Source organism: Maylandia zebra, linkage group LG4, assembly GCF_041146795.1.
Source record: "Maylandia zebra isolate NMK-2024a linkage group LG4, Mzebra_GT3a, whole genome shotgun sequence".
Classification (NCBI taxonomy): Eukaryota; Metazoa; Chordata; class Actinopteri; order Cichliformes; family Cichlidae; genus Maylandia; species Maylandia zebra.
Genome location: NC_135170.1, coordinates 12,351,982 through 12,371,822, shown reverse-complemented (window position 1 = coordinate 12,371,822; position 19,841 = coordinate 12,351,982). Strand labels below are relative to the sequence as shown.

Genomic DNA, 19,841 nt, shown 5'->3' with positions numbered 1-19,841 from the left:
ATTCAAAGACGATAAACTGTCTTCATTATATCTTGCTTTTGAGAATATGTTTTTTGGAAGAAATATATAAATGTGTAGTACTGTGCAAAAGTATCAAGTCACTCCTCATTTCTCTATATTTAGCTAGGAAATGGAAATATAGGTGCATATACAGGGAGCGCAGAATTATTAGGCAAATGAGTATTTTGTCCACATCATCCTCTTCATGCATATTGTCTTACTCCAAGCTGTATAGGCTCGAAAGCCTACTACCAATGAAGCATATTAGGTGATGTGCATCTCTGTAATGAGAAGGGGTGTGGTCTAATGACATCAACACCCTGTATCAGGTGTGTATAATTATTAGGCAACTTCCTTTCCTTTGGCAAAATGGTTCAAAAGAAGGACTTGACAGGCTCAGAAAAGTCAAAAATAGTGAGATATCTTGCAGAGGGATGCAGCAGTCTCAAAATTGCAAAGCTTCTGAAGCGTGATCATCGAACAATCAAGCGTTTCATTCAAAATAGTCAACAGGGTCGCAAGAAGCGTGTGGAAAAACCAAGGCGTCAAATAACTGCCCATGAACTGAGAAAAGTCAAGCGTGCAGCTGCCAAGATGCCACTTGCCACCAGTTTGGCCATATTTCAGAGCTGCAACATCACTGGAGTGCCCAAAAGCACAAGGTGTGCAATGCTCAGAGACATGGCCAAGGTAAGAAAGGCTGAAAGACGACCACCACTGAACAAGACACACAAGCTGAAACGTCAAGACTGGGCCAAGAAATATCTCAAGACTGGTTTTTCTAAGGTTTTATGGACTGATGAAATGAGAGTGAGTCTTGATGGGCCAGATGGATGGGCCCGTGGCTGGATTGGTAAAGGGCAGAGAGCTCCAGTCCGACTCAGACGCCAGCAAGGTGGAGGTGGAGTACTGGTTTGGGCTGGTATCATCAAAGATGAGCTTGTGGGGCCTTTTCGGGTTGAGGATGGAGTCAAGCTCAACTCCCAGTCCTACTGCCAGTTTCTGGAAGACACCTTCTTCAAGCAGTGGTACAGGAAGAAGTCTGCATCCTTCAAGAAAAACATGATTTTCATGCAGGACAATGCTCCATCACACGCGTCCAAGTACTCCACAGCGTGGCTGGCAAGAAAGGGTATAAAAGAAGAAAAACTAATGACATGGCCACCTTGTTCACCTGATCTGAACCCCATTGAGAACCTGTGGTCCATCATCAAATGTGAGATTTACAAGGAGGGAAAACAGTACACCTCTCTGAACAGTGTCTGGGAGGCTGTGGTTGCTGCTGCACGCAATGTTGATGGTGAACAGATCAAAACACTGACAGAATCCATGGATGGCAGGCTTTTGAGTGTCCTTGCAAAGAAAGGTGGCTATACTGGTCGCTGATTTGTTTTTGTTTTGTTTTTGAATGTCAGAAATGTATATTTGTGAATGTGGAGATGTTATATTGGTGTCACTGGTACAAATAAATAATTGAAATGGGTATATATTTGTTTTTTGTTAAGTTGCCTAATAATTATGCACAGTAATAGTCACCTGCACACACAGATATCCCCCTAAAATAGCTAAAACTAAAAACAAACTAAAAACTACTTCCAAAAACATTCAGCTTTGATATTAATGAGTTTTTTGGGTTCATTGAGAACATGGTTGTTGTTCAATAATAAAATTATTCCTCAAAAATACAACTTGCCTAATAATTCTGCACTCCCTGTGTGTGTGTGTGTGTGTGTGTGTGTGTGTGTGTGTGTGTGTGTATGTATATACACTGAACAAAAATATAAACGCAACACCTTTGTTACTGCTCCCATTCCCCAGGCTGCTCTGGCTGTGCTGGTTCCCTGTAGTCCAGCTGGAACATATGTTGTTTTAGACCATCAAGAAAAGCAAGGAGAAGCATAGTGTTATAGGTTCCTAGAATTGCATGGCAGTGGAGTATTCCTCGTTGTTCTGATGGCTGCGCACATAGTGACATTCCCTCCACGCTGACCAGGGACATTTACAAGAGCCCGATGGCCAATTATGTTCCCCCACCTCCTCCCGGTGTCCTAGACCACCTCCTCCTCCTCCACCTCTTCCTTTGCATCTCTTTGGATCCATTGCTTAACCAAAGGTTTTTAGTGGGAAGTTTTTGCAGCATGTACAGCATAAATAAGTGCGCTCGCATGCTCTTTTTTGTCAGCATCATAAGATCTGCCACTAACACCAGATGGTGATTGGAAATATATTATCTTCGAACTCTTGTAAAAGTCTTTTGGAGATCTTTTTAGTTTCTGGTAGTTGGCCTCCATCGTCCTCTGTTTTTCCACACCACACCATGAGAATAACCTTGTTCGTAGTTTTCGCTTCTTTCGGAAGAGGCGATCTTTGAATGACCACTTCCTGGTGCGGCTGAGCTACAGCCAGTGCAGTCTTTATGGAATATCCAGCACCTTTGAAATGTCTTTAAAAATGGCTTTTTCAAGACTTTTGATCCTCTTTTGTTTGATATTTAGTGGTTTTTCTTTAACTTGCGCCCACAGAGACGCTGACTCTTCGGATGGTGACACCTTTGCCTTTCTTGAGGCGCTTGTAATTACGGCATTTATGATCTCTTTAAAGAGCATCTGTTCCTTGGTGCATTTTTTGGGCCCTCTGCTACGGAGAGATCAGACTCCAGATCAGCTGACTGTGGCTCCTCCTGATTCAGTTGCTGGGTGCACGGATGTGGGCAGCACACACAGTGCTCTAATTTCTCCCCTGTACTTGTGCCAGTTTCCCACAAGTACATTTTTGTGAGTTAAAATCTAACAGGCAGAAGGCAAATGCATTTGGCACGATGTTGGTGCAGGCGACTATAAATCACACTGTTCACACAAACACAAACCCTGAGGCTTCATGCATTAAAGAAATGCACATTTACATTCCAGGTGTCAAAAAAGAAACAAAAAACCCCAACTCAGTTTAAAAATACACAAAAAGCTGAAAAGTGTGTTTTGCTGTGTTAACTCAAGTGGAGAGTAAACATCAGCTGTCATTAAAATATGTTCAGAGTTTTGCAAACTGTGGAGGAGGAATTTCGACCGACTCTTCTTTACAATGTTGCCTCAGTTTATTGAAGTTTGGGAGTATTTGTTTATGCACAGCTCTCTTAAGGTTAGGGTTAGGACCATTGATCAACAGCCATGGCCTCCTTGACTCCGCGCTCAAACCAGCGTTCCTCCCTGTCCAGGATGGAACGCTGGTTTGAGCGCGGAGTCAAGGAGGCCATTTACGTGAAAAGGGAAAGACCATCTCTGAATCGAGGAGGGGGCCTAAGGGTACATCTTTCGCCATCTTACAATGCTGTGATTGTAGCCATTCCCCAACTCTCTGTGAATGGTACTCACGGCCATTGATCAGTGGTTGTTGATCAGTGGTCATGAGAATTTGCATAATTATGATTAAGGAACTGACCTCCGAGCCCATTGTCCCTTCAGTGGGCTGGTTTCAGTCATTATGCAAATGTACTGTTTATAAGATTTGGGGAAACCTGCAGTCAGCTGAGACTGAAGAAGTCACTTGGATGAGTGATGAAACGTTTCTCCCACAAAACGCTACGTCCAGATGAACAGAATCATCTTTTGGAGATTTACTTTCCTGGATGATTGAGCATGCATCAAGATGTAACACTAATATTTTTTTTAAATGTACACTAGTATGATAAGACAGTTACCATGGACTGACATGAGTTAAACTTAAACATGAATTATTATTGTTATTATTAATAACAATAATTTACATAAACCTATTAAATCTTTGTTGTAATGAAAATCAATCAATCAATAATAATTGTCGATAGAACGAAAGTCAAAATGGAATTTCTTTACAGATTTGTCGTCAGCTCTTAAGGATTTAATTATTACATGATTTATGACTCATCACATTTTTGGTTATGATTTATGATGTATGTATAATAATTTATTATAAAAACCTGTATTGGATTAAGTAGCAGAATGTAACTTTTGCTAACAAATTAACAATTTCAAAATTGCAGCGCAGACTTCTTATTCAGCTACTCAGCACCCTTACCGTAATCTCGGTAATAAAGTAGCAACCAAATTCAAGGTGACTTTGGTAATTGCCCTCAACAGACCAGGTTTTCTGACTTGACTTGACCCTTCTGGACTACACAGCCGGGGGTATGAAGTACCAGAACCTCCAAGCTTTTGGCCCTTTCTGGCATGTCGTGGCAGGCCGTGGTATGTTACACTAACGAGTCCATGGTTTGCGGTATTTTTTAGCAATTGCAGTGTTACATCCACTAGGTGGCACCAAAAACCTGCCGTAGCCGTTTAGAATTGCGACATGCCGTAAATCAGCTGTCGCAAAAACAAACAAACAAGAAACGTGGATACTACTTTCTAATCATTAATTAATGTTTTTATTGCTTTTATTATTATTTCAACGCATGTTAATTAGTGGGTAGGTTACCAGTGTCCGGTCATCATGTTCGTGCTGGTGGAAATGGTCGACACGGTGCGGATTCCGCCGTGGAATTTTCACCGGCAACTCAACGAGGCTGTTGCGGAGGAACTGAACAAGAAACTGGCCAACAAGGTGATGGAGACAATTCTAGCAGACTTAGGATCAATTTTCACCACACAAAACATAAGCTGTACTAACAGTTCATCCAGGGTCCTTTATAAATTCATCCTCTTATTTTTAAGCTATACGCGTGGGTGGCAAATGCAAGGAAAAACCCGACCTCTGCACTGAGTGGATTCAGTGGCTCTGTTATTCAGTACGATTTGGTTTCACTTTGCCCTTTAGCAGATAAAACTAGTGTAGGTCACTAAACAAAGGGCTTAGATAACTCGAACACCTGTGTGAGATCTTGGAAAGCACTCACCATTATCATCGTTATCACTAAAACATAAAATGAGGGCGTATGTTGTGGAAAGTGATCATCCCTCTAATAGAGTTCAAGAAAGGCTAATGTTTCCATGGCATCTGGTGACCCTAAACCTTGCTGAGACCCATCCAGGTTATCTGAACTACTCCTGTGGTCAGAGCCTGATCAAAAAAGCCTTTAGATACCCATTACTAGTCTCCTTCAACGGTACAAGCCTTTAAACACTGAAGTTCTTGATAGTTCACCTCATGAGTAGTACTTTGAGAAGAGATGCAATGTATTGAGGCATCTTCAGTAAGAGAAGACATGGCATTGCCACCTAGACTTGAGATACAACAATTTTAATAGGGAATTCCATTTACAAACATTTTTAGGATAAGACTGGTCTTTCTTTCGGAAACTGAGCCTCAGTGCTGTAAATAAACCTGCCATCATCAGTACTCTAACCCATAATGAGGAATGGAAATGATTCTGTGAGAAATGTAAATATTTACATGTCTTTAAAAAGTGCACACAGCTCTGAAAAATATTCTTTACTTTGTCTTTTTGGCTAAAAAAAAAGATACATTTAATATTATTCCTTAAAAATATGTTGCTACTGTATTTATATTAGGCATATAGCAGAGTCCTGATTTATAGACAAGAAAGCATTTATTAGCAAGCACATAATACCAGTATTTGGCAGCTAAAATACTGAACATATATTGTCCTTTTAGCAGAAGTTTGTGTGTTAAATTGTGTAGTGCTGTGCTTACATTAGGTGGTCTATAACGTGGGACTCTGCATCTGCTTGTACGACATCACAAAACTCGAGGACTCCTATATATTCCCAGGAGATGGAGCCTCTCACACCAAAGGTATGACGATCATCATCAAATAGCTGAGACAGCCTTGCTGTAGTTGAGTTAAAGTCATATACTGCTTGTAATACCTCAGACATCAAAGCAAAACTCACCTTTTTCTACTGTTAGTGCACAAACAAGGTAGATGGTGGTGAGTGGTACCTCCTCCTTACCTTCTCTGGTCTTTGTGTCAGTTCATTTCAGGTATGTTGTTTTTCACCCCTTCCTTGATGAGATCCTCATCGGCAAGATCAAGTACTGCAGTCAGGAGGGAGTTTACGGTAATTTTTGACATCTGCACAGCACCATTTTAACACATGTGTCTGCACGTTTATTCTCCACACCCTCAGAGGAAGGTTAGGGCGGCAACAAACAAGCATTCTCCTTGCTGACTGATATTAGCCTCGAAACCAACCATCAAAATCTCCCAGAGTTCAGGGTGACATCTTTAGAAGTTTTTTTTAACCAGTATTTAAGCTATTAACTGTGCAGTAATGCAGAGACTGTCTACAAATCAACATTTTGGAACCTTTTGCTTAAAAAATATAAATAACTTGTCAGTGTCTCCAGTGCCAGAAGGTGCCACCCTCATGTATGCTTTATTGGTACCCTCCAAATAACTTTCCATTATGGTTAAGACAGTATGGAAGGCACAGCAGGAACCTACAGAATGTCAAACACTGTATCAAAAGATCATAGAAACAGGAGAATACAAAATCAGTCCCACCGCATCATTCAAAATCATGGATGAGCTCATCTACCGTGTTGTCAAACTTACTGCACAAGACCCTGTTTCAAGTCTACATACCAAACAGCTTTCAGTTGCAGTTACTGGAGTGTTACCACCACGATCATGGGATTTTTTTTTGGCTTTAAATATTGGAACAATTAGCACCGTGCGTTGTGAATTTTAGTAAATCAGTTTGGACGCTTGATTTAAATATTCTCCTCCCTGTTTTTGTGCCTTTAGAAAGAAGTTCATATGCAAGCGGGTCGGTCGCATCTTATGTGCAGTCTTCTCATTGCGCAGTCTTTGTAAATACTGTATATAAAAAAACATCATTATATATGATTTTTGATTAAAATATTTTCTACAAGGTATTTAAAGATGATCGTGAAGCTTTTCTTTAAAGTCTGCTTAAGAAACTTCCTGTGTCCCTACTTTCATCTGCAGCAGGCAATATAAAAGTACCTTTCTAAAGCACTTCTCTGCTTCACAGTGACCATGGGCTTCTTTGATGACATTCTCATCCCACCAGAGTCACTTCAGCAGCCTGCAAAATTGTATCCTGACATACGTTTCTGTGAATTACATAAAGTGCAGGTTTGTTTCCAAATCCCTGTTATTATAATCAAAATGATGTTTAGGTTATTTTCTTAGCTTAAGTGAAGCCTTCCTTAGTTGCCACTTCAGTGATGAAGCCGAGCAAGTTTGGCTTTGGGAGTATGAGACCGATGAGGGTGCCCATGACCTCTACATGGACCAAGGAGAGGAGATCCGTTTCAGGGTGACAGATGAAGTCTTTGTGGATACGTCACCAACAGGCCCGGCCACTGCCGCCTCTGATACGGCGGCACAACCGGGACAGTCAACGGCACCACCGAAAGAAGACGGCGGGGAGAAGAAAGAGGCACCATATACGCTGATTGTAAGAAAATACACTTTCTTATCGTCTTCATTAAACATCATAAAGCTGTGTTTTACTACCGCAATCAGTTTTAAATCAAAAGTCAGATGTGACTGAAGTGCAGTGAAATTGCAGACTTTCAGCTTTTAATTCAAAGCGTTTCACAAAAAAAAGAGACACTTTCATTAATGGAAATACAGAGAGTTTATAGCAAAGTGCAAACTGCTGGTTACACTCAAGGATAAGAAGGTAAGATTAGATCTCACCTGAAAACATCTAAAAGAGCAACAAGGAGAAATCAAGACGAACTTGACTGACAGATAGAGGAAAGTATGAAGGAGTGATAAGCCACATAATACCGCATTGCCTGTCAAACATGGAAGTGTTGCAGTGGAAATGTTATTGCATATATACATATAGACATACCTGTGTAACTGGTTTACTGGTGTTTATTGATGACGTTACCCATTTTTGAAGCAGCAGGATAAATTGTGAAGTGTAGAGCGCTGAACTCGCTGTTGAGATTCAGACAAATGCCGCAAAACTGGATAATGACCCGAATTAAACTGTAAATTTAACTCAAGAAACGGGAGGTTCTTCGGTGGCTGAGTCAGTCACCTGACACCCACAAATACAACACAAACAAGCAGCTACTGAATGAGGTAGAGCATCTCAAAGGAGGAGACGGAGCATTTGGCGATGACCACAGGTCTTTCAAGACTTCACAGTCACTGACTACAAAGTGTTTCCATCCAGTTTTTAAAAACTATCTCTATTTTTAAATGACAATTAACCAGTTGATCAGTTAATTCTGAGCCTTTGTACATGACGGACTTTGTATAAAAATGTCTGGAGTATTGGGATACATGTACCGGCGTTACGTATTGAAAATACAAAATATGAGTAACTGTATTTTGTTACAGTTACCATTTCAAGAGGTGGTATTCAGAATAAAGTTACTTTGTTGAAAGCGATGGATTACACAGCGGTCTTTTCCTGTTTCATATGTTAGGCTGTGCGCTCTCTATTTTTGGTAATTCCACGCTGGTGGAAACCCCAAAAAACATGCATTAAGAGGCTCCAATGCCTGTGTCTCAATCTCGCGGCCCAGGTCACCTCTACATGCAGCCTGCATTATGACGTGAAGAAATATTTTTTAAAATTATTGTTCAAAAAATCTTTTAATATGAGGGCAACAGGCAGAGTGTTACAGGCATAGCCCTAACGAATGTAGCCTCATGGGCAGTGTAGTCCAGTTGTAAGTAAGCTATTAAGACTCGACTGTACACTGTGTTCGTGTTTTCCTCCGAAACAATAAGTTCTGTTGAAGCAGCCTTTCAACGCTTCTCTCTGTCTCTCGCTAGCAAAGTTGACCCAGACAAGAAAGTAAAGCTAGTTTTTGGTTACGAGCCCGACACGGAGCCCAACACATTAGCCAGAGGTCCCTTTACTACGGTTCGGAGCCGTGGACCTGTTTTATATATGCACGGAATAGTTTTCTTATATGAGATCGCTGCAAAATTTGCAGCCTTACCTAATGTCCACCCTACTGTTACTCATTTTGGAATACATTTTAATAGTAACCTTCCCAACACTGGTAACACTTAATGCAATGCTTTCCTTTAACCCCTTGAATTAAAGCTCGCATTATGACTGATCGATATAAAATCCACTGCAGTGATGTTGAGAGGCAAAAACGACAAAAAAGTGCCCAACAAATTATGGCGCTAACTGTAACCGTGTGGTAATTAAGGCGTTGCCTTCATCTGTATGGCTGAAGGAGTCAACCAGGTTTTTCTTACCAAGCTGTCTCTAAATGGACACAAGAAAAGTTTTTTTTTAAACCATCCTTTTCATCGCTCTAGTGAAAGAAGTAATTACCACTGTGTGACTAAAGTGATCAAGACTTTTGCATCCCTCTGTGTTAGGCAGTGGGATGTGTTGTGTCAGTGTCACAAGCTAAGAAAAAAAAAACAAGAAGGCAATAGCAGTTTTGTTCTCTAGCTTTTCTGGGGGGACCACCTTTGGAGCTAGACCTCGTTTCTTATGGTCGTGCTGTTCGGTCTCATGAAAATGATGCTGGGAGCTCGGACATCTAGAGATAGCAAGATAAAACACTTGATTAAAGTAGATATTTCCTATGAACTCCTGACTCCTGTTTGCAGTGCAGTAGAAGACCATAAACTTTGCTATCTTTACCTAACCCGACTGATACAGGACATTTACATTAGTGTACAAAGAAGTAAGAGGAAGGTGCAGCACTGATGCGAGACAAATATCATTACATTCACGTCTAAAAATGGGTCACTATTAAAATGTTATGTGTGTGCATGTTAAAAAAATTTATCAAGCCCCAAATAGTTTTGTCTCTCTTTACTCATGCATACAAAATTAGGTACATGCTTATTTATAGATAACTTTTTAAATGCTGGATTGCAAAATAATGTCAAACTTGTGGCAGTGGAGCTTTTAGCTTTTTGGAAGCTTTTTTTCTGCTGTTTCTGTGTTGTGTTGTGTTCAGACCCAGAGATCATTTAGAAGCTTAATTGATGCTTAAAACTGGAGAAAATTGATGGAAAATTCATAACGAACAAGACCTGTAAGCAGAATAGATAATGTGAGTGGCATCTGTAAAATCTGAGTTCTTCCATAGTGACAAGTTGCTCTTTTCAGCTCTTCAGCTTTATGTGAAAGCATAGTAGCCAGCATTGATTTTCTTTGTGTCTACTACACCAAGAATTGAAGTATGATGTGACCGGTATGTATACGTTTTCCTGAAACAAGAGACCTACACAGCCTTGTGGATGTGCAGTGGCTTGAACTCTTCTAAAAGTCAAGGATCACACCCACCCTGACCTTTTCCACTTTTTGTTTCAGGGCACCATCTGTGAGCCAGGGCTCGGGCTGCTGTCATGGTGGAACAGCTAGCACTGAGTCTTTAACGCTAGCTGTTCAAACATCATAGCTGATCTGAGGCACGAGGGACCCTCGGCAAAGGTCGCTGAACCCCACTGTTTTGGTGCCTGTTTCCACCCATGTGGCATCCGTGTGATGGAGAACCAGTTCTTCCTTGGTGCCTTTTGAGCAGCAGTCCTTTCTGTGTCACATGCACAACGTGGGGTAATTTAAAAGGGACGAGACAGTTTGTATGGAAGCACTGACTTTATGCAAGAATATTATTTACCATTTAATGTAATTAAGTTGAAATCTTTCAGGCAGGGGGGAGAAATAAGTGTGACCCTACTGTATATATAAACTGCATCCAGCGGCAAAATCAAAAAGAATATGTCACCAGCATTGCATGTTGTAAAAGATGTTATTTTTATTTGACATACCTCCACCTCCAGGATCTGCTGCACACATCCTCAGTGTGTGCTAACCCCCCACCCCTTCCTGTTTTTTTCCCCCACAATAAAAGTCGAAATGAGAGCTAGCTGCTCTGTGGATTTTTCATTCATTATAGAAAGTATATCAGAAAGGATTAGTGAGCAGCCTTTAAATCCTTCAGTGTAATGGGCAGTGAAGGACACAGTCAGATCTGCCCTCTGCACACTTAATGTCAGTCTACACACACAGATGTGTTTATTGTGCAATCAGTGGGCTGTTTCATGTGACAACTGCATGGTTGATGTTGTGAAACAAGGACAGTCTGCGCTGGAAAGGGAGCAGCAGAAATGTTACATATGAACTAAGTCAGCATTTGAATAAGTAGCGTTATGTAGGGTACTAAATAATGTGAACACGAGCTCATTTTTGCATCCTGACTCTGTCAGCAGTCATCAGTATAAATCTATAAATGCAAAGCCGTCAGTAGCAGCGCATAAACGACATACACGGTGAAACCAGCCTTCACCACACGAGGCTGGCATGGAAGTCAAGGAATGAGGGAAGTCATTTTCTCTCCCACACACAGTCACATCACGGCATCGGAATCTCCGCCAGCTGCGCAGACTCACCAGCACCCCCCCCTACACTCGCCCCGCCTCTCTCTTCGTCACATCAGGGTTTTCCGTCGATCTGCGCGGATTTGGCTTATTTATTTAATTACTCGTTATATAATACGCACTGACTTAAAACACACGCACTCACTCCCTGTCCGTCCTCAGCCTACTAACGGAACAGATGCAGTAAGTATCATTTCTGGGAATGCATACGTGTGTAAGTGCCAGCAGAGAGGGTGTGTGTGTCAGTGTGTCTTTGTGCTTGGATCGGGACGTACTGTATTCTTTGCACGCCTGATTGACAGTCAGAGCTGGATCAGAAAAAGACAGGCTTGATGTGTGTTTTCCTGATTGTGTGGAGGATCGGTCGCCTTCCGTCGTCTCTCTGACTGTTGACGAAGCCACTTTTCACCCTGCTTTTGTTCCAACTTACACAGAGCACACAGAGCGCTTTATCCGCTTATTTTTTCGCAGAAATTGCACACTTGCAGGTGTGAGTCGAGGAAAATGTTTCTTTACGCTATGAAAAACGAAAACAAAGGAAACGACAGTTTATCCGGTTGTAAAGTGTATAATAGTGGATTCTCTGAGGACAGACTTCGCAATCAGTCAGGCCTTTCCATCTAAATTATTTTTGCTTGATTCATTTTGTCATTCAGATGTTCTCCAGCTGTTGCATGTGGGTAAAAGTGAAAACTGTCGCTTCATTTCTTTCCCCCCTCTGTGATAAACACCTTAAAAGTCACCTATCATTCACGCAGAGAGCTGCTTTTCTTTAAATTTAATTTAATTAATTAATTTATTTGCATGCAGACTGCCATATCAGGTGCTAGTATAAGTGGGCCTTCTAGTTAGTCCTCTGGGATTACACTGACGTCACGAACGCGCCACTCTCCGCGGACTTCTGCAGCTGTTTTGACGTCACGTAGCGTGCCTGCATCATCAGATGAGTGGGCGTAAAGAAAAATACACCCTACACACACACACACACACACACACGCGCGCGCGATATCCTACCCAGTTTATATGAAATATAGGCTATTAGTGTTATATAGTGTTATATAGAAATATAGTGATGTTAGTTTTCAGGACCATGTTATTAGTTTTAGTTGAGTAAAATTGATACATTGGAAGTGGAATTCAGGTAGCTGTAAGTTGAATATTATCAATATTTGCAAAGAGGCAATCCCAAAATGAGTTTATGCACTTATCCAAACACAGAAACAGCTAAATAATGCTTTTAGAATGAATGAATGAATGAATGAATGCTTTATTGGCCATATGCAGGTTGCCCCACAGAGGAATAGGACCCCCCCCGACTTACACACACAACAACAAAGACATCACATGGGAATACAGTCGGAGACCGGCAGCGTTGGGAGAATAACACTGAAAAAAATTACACAACATTGGGAAAAGTACAAGAGGAAAAAAAGAGACCTCTTCACACGCTGGGCAACCTATGGGAGGACAGCATGAGAACAGGAAACAAAAAAACTCCTCTGCACAGAGAGCACATTAATGTCCACATCACAACATCAGAGCACATGACAAGCCACAGGGGATGGATAGGGGGGTGGGGGGTGATTCGAAGGAACACAGCAGTTTTAGTGACTCTTCTTAACCTGAAAGGAAGAACTGAGCTTTAACTGTGTCATCATGTGCCATGTCTTATACATCTGCACTATAGGACCTCTGCTAAGGATTTAAAAATGTGAAATGTTGGCATCCAGTTGCATTGCTCATCTTATTAATCTGTCAGTGACAAATCTCCCAGCTTTGTGAATCATTATGTGCATGGAGGGCTGCAGATTTATAGTGTATGTATTGTTAATTAACGCGATTTACACTACTCGCTTGCACAATAACTCTTCTCCTTCAGCGAACTTCATCTATCTATATGAAGACATACATTTGGATCTAGTTCTTTGAATTGTTTGTGGTTTTTGGCTTCAACCATCAGGCCAAAATATGACAGCTCCTTGATCTCCCTGGTCTCTCTTGCTCTCTGTTTCCTCACAGCTAGTCCTCCTAACAGACCTGAGGCAACAGCGCTGACCTGAATTTCCCCCAGACCTGTTTCCCAAACTGAGGCGGGCCCCTCTGAGCATACGGGCTAACAGATACACAGGAAGACAGACAGCAGTGTCAGCAGCTACATCTACAACATCCCCCCACCCCTAAATCGTCCTCTTCTTTATCACGTCTGACATGGCGGACCCCAGTCTCACATCGCCCTCTGGGACCCCTCTGCGTTCCCCCAGCAGCTCTGTCACCCTATCCTTCCCCTTCTTGAGCGAGAGGAGCCGGGTGTGGGAGGAAGGAAGGGAGCAGCCCCTGCCGCGAGAACTGCCCAGCCCACTGCCGACCAAACGCACCCGCACATACTCTGCGTACGTATCATTAGATTATTTACAAAGCAGTGAGAGATGAAAAGTTCTCATGCACTTGCATCTTACTTCAATGTTTCCATCTCTTACTTTTTAAAAAAAAAAATGCTTGGCTTACATTTAAGAGAATAATCAGAACCAGAATCAGAGAGACTTTATTTATCCCCAAGAGGCAATTAAGATACTGCTTTAACTTAAGTATGCTTAAGTTAAAGGTATATAAAATAGTTTAATGTAGTTCCACCTTGACTCAATACAGCAGCAACATTAAACTATCTGATCCAACACTGACCGACAGGTTACCCCAGGTTGCTGAGTACTTTTACCTGCTACAGAGTAATTTTAAATTGCAGTATTGTTACTCAGAATGTGTGAAGGACTGACACATCGTGGGACGATTGTGCCTCAGCAGATTAGTGCTCTCGTCTCTGCTGTCGTTGCGCCGTGACGTTGTGAGGCAGTGTGTGTGGGAGCAGATTTCATCAGCACTTCATCTGCTTTTCTCACCTCCTTGTTAAATGCTTCTCTCTGTTATCCCACGCCTGCATTTGTCAGGTTGAAAGAGTGTGACCCATTAAATGTATCACATAAGCATTGTTCCAGACTGCTTTTTGTCTTATTTGTTTACTCTCCGCTGGAGGAACAGAACAGCTTTTGGACTATAAAAAGCCTATTTTATTGTTGATGTAAGCGATTTCATTGTCTTCCTCTTTCTGTCCACAGCACTGTGCGCGCTCACTCAGGTCCAGTTTTTAAAGGAGTATGTAAGAACTTCTCCAGGTCACAAGGTCACGGTTTCATCCAACCTTCCCACGGCGGTGAAGACATCTTTGTTCACATCTCAGAGTGAGTGGAAACAAAGCTGAACGCACAGCAGACTAATATGTTGTGTTAGCTGAATAAAAAATAGCGGATCTGCAGTGTCAACTGCACAGGAAGGACAGGAAGAACTGAGCAAACATCTCTGTACTTATTTTCAAATCGAAAGCATTTTTCTCTCTCACTTTATTACTTCTCTTACTCTGAATCCAGGAAAAGCTCATCTGTAGTGATTTTTTAAAATGATTTTTTGACAAGCAATGTGGCAAATGTTAGTAAAGACTCTGCAAACTGGTGCAAACTGATTATGCAGGATGATCCTGTTACCCTGGGGCTGTCTTCCAATTTTCTTTCTATGAACGGATGTCTGGACCTTATTGTGTAAAGGGAACAATTCCTTTAAAGAGAGCAGTCTTACATTTTGGAGAGGATTGAGTTGCTTGGATGAGGCGTTTTACTACTCTCACGTCTGTTTGTGAGAGTGGAAGGAGGAGGCATGTAGCTTTCTCTGTCAGTACACATAAATGTAAAAACAACAGCCACTGTTTTAAATCTTTTTAAGTTAATTGGTAGCTCAGAGGAGACGAGAGATCGATGTTAGGCTCTGAATGGAGGGGAAAGAGCTGCCTTCTCTTCTGTGTGCTCTAGCTCCACACTTCATCATGTGAATGGTTTTGGTATTTTCCCAAATGTCAGCCTATCCCTGTAAGTCGCTGCTTCTTTGGTTCATTGTGCAGTGTGGAGGAAATTTAGACAGAATAGTTAAAATAGAAGCGGCTTCAAATGGTCGTGATTTTCAAACAGGTTCTCACATGTTGTGTGAATAACGCGAAAAAGTTAAAAACAGATTTTCTGTTGTAATTTTTACATAAGCGGATTATAAATTGTTGATGGCGCCTCCTGTACAGCTAGGAAATACTCATTTGACCCCCTGCTGATTTTTGAATTTCCTAACTCACAAAAAAATGATTTGCATGTGACTGTGTGAAATAAGTCTTTGATCCACTACAAACCTGCAAGAATTCTGACTCTCACTGATGTGGCACACAGCTTACAATCAGTCAGTTACACATGTTTATGATCCAAACTCATTATGCACATGTACCACATCTGTTGACAGTTTCTCCCATTCCAACCTCTCCACTATGATACTCAAAACCAAAGGCCGACCAAGGGACATCAGGGACAAGACAGTAGACCTGCAAAAGAATGGAATAGACTAAAGACCTTGGTCAGAAGGAGACACCTGTCTACATGATTACTGGGAAATGGAAGAAATATAATATCAGTCGTCCTCGATCTGGAGCTTCATGCATGATCTTGCCTTATGGCAGCCTGGACCACAGTAACCAAGAACACGCTGCAATGGACTGAAATCTTGCAAGTCCCTCTGCTCAAGAAGTTTTACAGTTTTACAATGAACACCTAAATAACTCAGAGAAGGATTAGAAGAAAGGATTATGGTTAGGTGAAAGCAAAATCTAGCTCCATGATGGGTCAAGTTTTGGACCCATGGTGGGTCTCGAACTTGACCCGCATGGACAAAGAGAAATATTGAGTATAAGTCAAAGAACACCACCCCCAAAGCCAAGCACAAAGGTGGAGACATTATGCTTTGAGGCTATTTTTCTGCTAAGGGTACAGAACAGGTTCAGTTTGTTCAGGAACTAATAGATGTGGCAATGTATTGCAATCCTCCCTCCCTCAGGCCGAACACTGATGGGTCGTTGATGGGTCTTCTAACATGACACTGACCCAAAACATACCGACAAAGGAGAGGCTAAAGAAGAAACACATTAAGGTCATGGAGTGGCCAAACTAGTCTCCAGAAAATCTGTGTCAGGGCTCTGTGTGCGGGCAGGTGGAGATGTGGATCCAAGTGCAGGACTCTCAGATGGAAATATAACTGAAAACCACAGCTTTATTGCTGGCACCAACAAAACAGAAACCAAACATGAAACCACTAACTGGAACACAAAGGCAGGATCTGAGGGTACAACGCGACACTGGGTTGAGGACAACACAGGGCTAATATACACAGGGTGGTAATCAGGGAATGGGTAACAGAAGGGAGACACAGCTGGGGGAGATCAGGGCTAACGAGACGGGGGAGCTAAGCTGCACACACTAACATAAGACAAAGACTTTCACAATAAGACAGGAAACAAGGAACCACTAAACAAAGATGCAGACACGACACAGAGACAGACTACACACTGAACAGAAACTGCAATACACATGAGAACCCAAAACCTAAGAACTGATACCTCACCAAGAATAACTGAAACAGATCTATAATAATAATAATAATAATAATAATAATCATCATCAAAGCACCAGAACATCAGAAAATAATCCATAATGCAAAAATAGACCAAAATATAAGAAACTCAAAATGCTGGGTCAACACTGACCCAGAACCGTAACAATCTGTGGAGGGAGCTGGTGATTTAAGTTGCCAAGCAACAGCAAAGAAAACTAAAAGATTTCTGTAAAGAGTAACATAGGAGTAGTAGTAAAGAGAAGTAGCAAATCCCTCATGAGATGTGTGCAAACCTGGTGACCGACTATAATAAACTGTGCTAACCAACAAAGACTTCCCCACCACATGCTAGGTCATGTTTTGCTTGAGGATCAAATACTCATTATTACTCAATGACATGCAAATCATTTGATAACTTTCATGTAACCTGTTCTTTTTTTCTGGATTTCTTTTGTTGCTTCGTTTTCCATTGAATCTACCATATAAATTAGAGACTTTGTTTTTTGTAAGCAAGCAAACTTACAAATTCCGGCATGGATCAAATAATTGTTTCCCTCACTCTGTGTTCCTGTCAGCTTTTATCCTCATTGCAAAGCAAAACGCTCTAATTCTGTTTCATTGTCCTGAATTTTCTACATTTCAGCATCGAGGGGGAATACGTCCCAGTCGAGGGAGATGAAGTCACATACAAAGTATGCCGGGTCCCACCCAAAAACCTGAAGGTGCAGGCGGTGGAGGTGAAGATCGCACACCTCAAGCCAGGAACGAAACATGAGACCTGGTCTGGGCAGATCATCAGCTCGTAGGGAGAGAGCTGTGGGCCTGTTGGGCTGCACTGGACTGGATTTGGTGTGCGCTGAAAGAGGGGCTCTGGGACTGACACTTTTTTTTTAAAGGTTTTCCTTTCACAGAAAACATGCCCGGTGTTAATAAGAGTCAATAATGAAGTTGTTTTTGTGTCTACCCTACAGAGCTGACATGTCCTGTTCAAAAGTGTCCACTGCTCTCATGAATTTTGTTTGGGATTGTAAACTGACCTGTGAGAGCTTTGAAAGGATGGGTCTGTAAAGGATGAAAAAGTAGAAAAGACATCATGCTGTTATATTATTCTGAAAACTGACATAAGTGAGGAGTAAACTGGGCAGAGAAAGTTGAACAACAGGCTGGATTCGGTTTTACTTCCCCTGATAGCAGCTCACCAAAGTTTCAGGGATCACATGTCTGGGTCAGATCACTTATCACAACATACTCACATGTCCAACTTTGAACAGATGAGTAGGAACTTTGTATTCAATGTGTTAAAATATTTAAAAAATAGTATTAAGTCTGAAAAGATCTAAAGAAGTTAAAACTGGTTTAGTATTAAAAACCCACAAAAACAAAATCCCTACAAATCTTACAGTAACTACTTCCATATTTGCACCCATGACAGGACCTCCTTTTTGTTTCAGATCACCATTTTAAGACACACAACTGAGAGGGAAATGTTCTTCTGTGTTATTGTCAATGTTAGAGTAAACTTTTAAATGTTGTCTGTTGTGATGGGAGACCGAGGCAGACAAGATCAAACATTAACATTTCAAAAATATGAAATATATACAGGTTACTGCAAGCGTTTCCTTTAAGAATAACCACCTTTTACTGTATTGTCTTGTTTGTGGTCACTTCATTTTATCGTTCGCTTGTTGGTTTGTTTGTGCGTCTCTATGTCAGACTGCTTTGTTTTTCAAATAATGCAGTTAAAAGTTGCACTTAAGAAACTTTCAATATGAAAACTGCAGCGGTACTCGAGACATTTGTCTTAGTTTGTTTTTAAAAAAATCCTTTCGTCAAAGGATCTGGAGCCATGGATTACTTGTGTGTACATTTTGTTTTCTGTTCATAGAAACATATATGTGTGTGATTTACTGAGTCATTGTGATTGTGAACTGCCAATGCGTTCTCATCCCAGAGCGTCAAATCCTGCTGTTCTCTCAGATGCGGCTTGTGTTGCCAAATTATGCATAAGATGTCCTTTGACGTCTGGACCTCAACACACTGCCTGTGGCATTTGTGCACGCTGCAAGTTAATGGTCCTCTTTAAAGTCCACATGAGGAGGTTGCAGGGATGGTGGTGCTGCAACTCAGAAGATAGTTTGCCAGGATTCATTTGTTTGCTTCCTGTTTGAGAGCTTAACATTTTGAAATGTGGTTTACTTGGTTTTTGCTGGATGATTTTAGTTTTCAGGCCTAATTATTTCACCACTTTCCTTTCGCTGTACTAACTAACAAATGCAAAAATGTGAAAAATAAATCCTGAAAGATGGGGAAAAATGTGATCCCAAAGGGTTTTTGTTACACACCTAATGTCTAAACCTAAAAGGCCACCGTGTGTGTGCGCCAGTGGCTTTACCAAAACGGGAGTATTAGACGCCATGAGAACGAGAACGGGCTGCAACCAACTTGACTGCAGAGTTGCAGAGCTGGGTGCCAATAGTGCATATTGTCATATTGTTGTTCTTCAGGTTGAAAACTGTACTGTAAATCATTTTATGCATTCCACTGAGTCTCTGTCTTTCTGTCAGTGTCACTGCCTGATTTTTTTTAGTTTTTTCATTGTGAAATTTAACTTCATTAATTGGTGTTTTTGTCTTTCTGTAGACGAGCCACCGTTGTGGTAATCCTAGTCATCACTTCTACTGAGCCTTGAAAGAACATTAAAGCAGGTTAGGATTCACTTGACTCTTGGAAGGTGTGTCTATTTTGAAAAATGCTTGACCACTGCAACTCAGGCAGCTTGTGTGGCAGACGGCTTGCAGAGGAAATGGCTGTTTCTTGTGGATGTAGCTGCTGGAGAGTCTTGTTTTAAACTGTTAAGCTGTTATTATGTATAAGAAATAAGCACTGATAAAAAAAATCACATAAGTAAACAAGGAAAAAGGTGATTTTTCTTTCCCTTAAACAGTTTATTAGAGACTGATTAATTTTGCTTTTTTTTATTTTTTATTTTGCTTCTAACACAATAGAAGTTCTCGTTGAGACCATTTTAAATGTGAGTATGTGCTGTATGAGTAACAAGCCTCTATGGTAACTATTTCATGCACAG

General features: G+C 41.2%; 2 protein-coding genes across 2 annotated transcripts; both read left to right on the top strand.

Moving 5' to 3' along the window:
• Positions 1 to 4,293: 4,293 nt before the first annotated feature.
• polr3h (polymerase (RNA) III (DNA directed) polypeptide H) lies at positions 4,294 to 10,776 on the top strand. The gene is made up of 6 exons (XM_004575484.4): positions 4,294 to 4,578; positions 5,634 to 5,730; positions 5,910 to 5,996; positions 6,936 to 6,999; positions 7,130 to 7,364; positions 10,221 to 10,776. Exons 1-6 carry the CDS (start codon positions 4,468 to 4,470, stop codon positions 10,269 to 10,271), a joined length of 645 nt encoding a protein of 214 aa, XP_004575541.1. The 5' UTR covers positions 4,294 to 4,467; the 3' UTR covers positions 10,272 to 10,776.
• A 525-nt stretch (positions 10,777 to 11,301) lies between these two features.
• Positions 11,302 to 19,477, top strand: csdc2b (cold shock domain containing C2, RNA binding b). Its single transcript, XM_004575483.2, has 4 exons — positions 11,302 to 11,470; positions 13,307 to 13,677; positions 14,398 to 14,520; positions 17,400 to 19,477. Exons 2-4 carry the CDS (start codon positions 13,496 to 13,498, stop codon positions 17,560 to 17,562), a joined length of 468 nt encoding a protein of 155 aa, XP_004575540.1. The 5' UTR covers positions 11,302 to 11,470; positions 13,307 to 13,495; the 3' UTR covers positions 17,563 to 19,477.
• Positions 19,478 to 19,841: the final 364 nt, after the last annotated feature.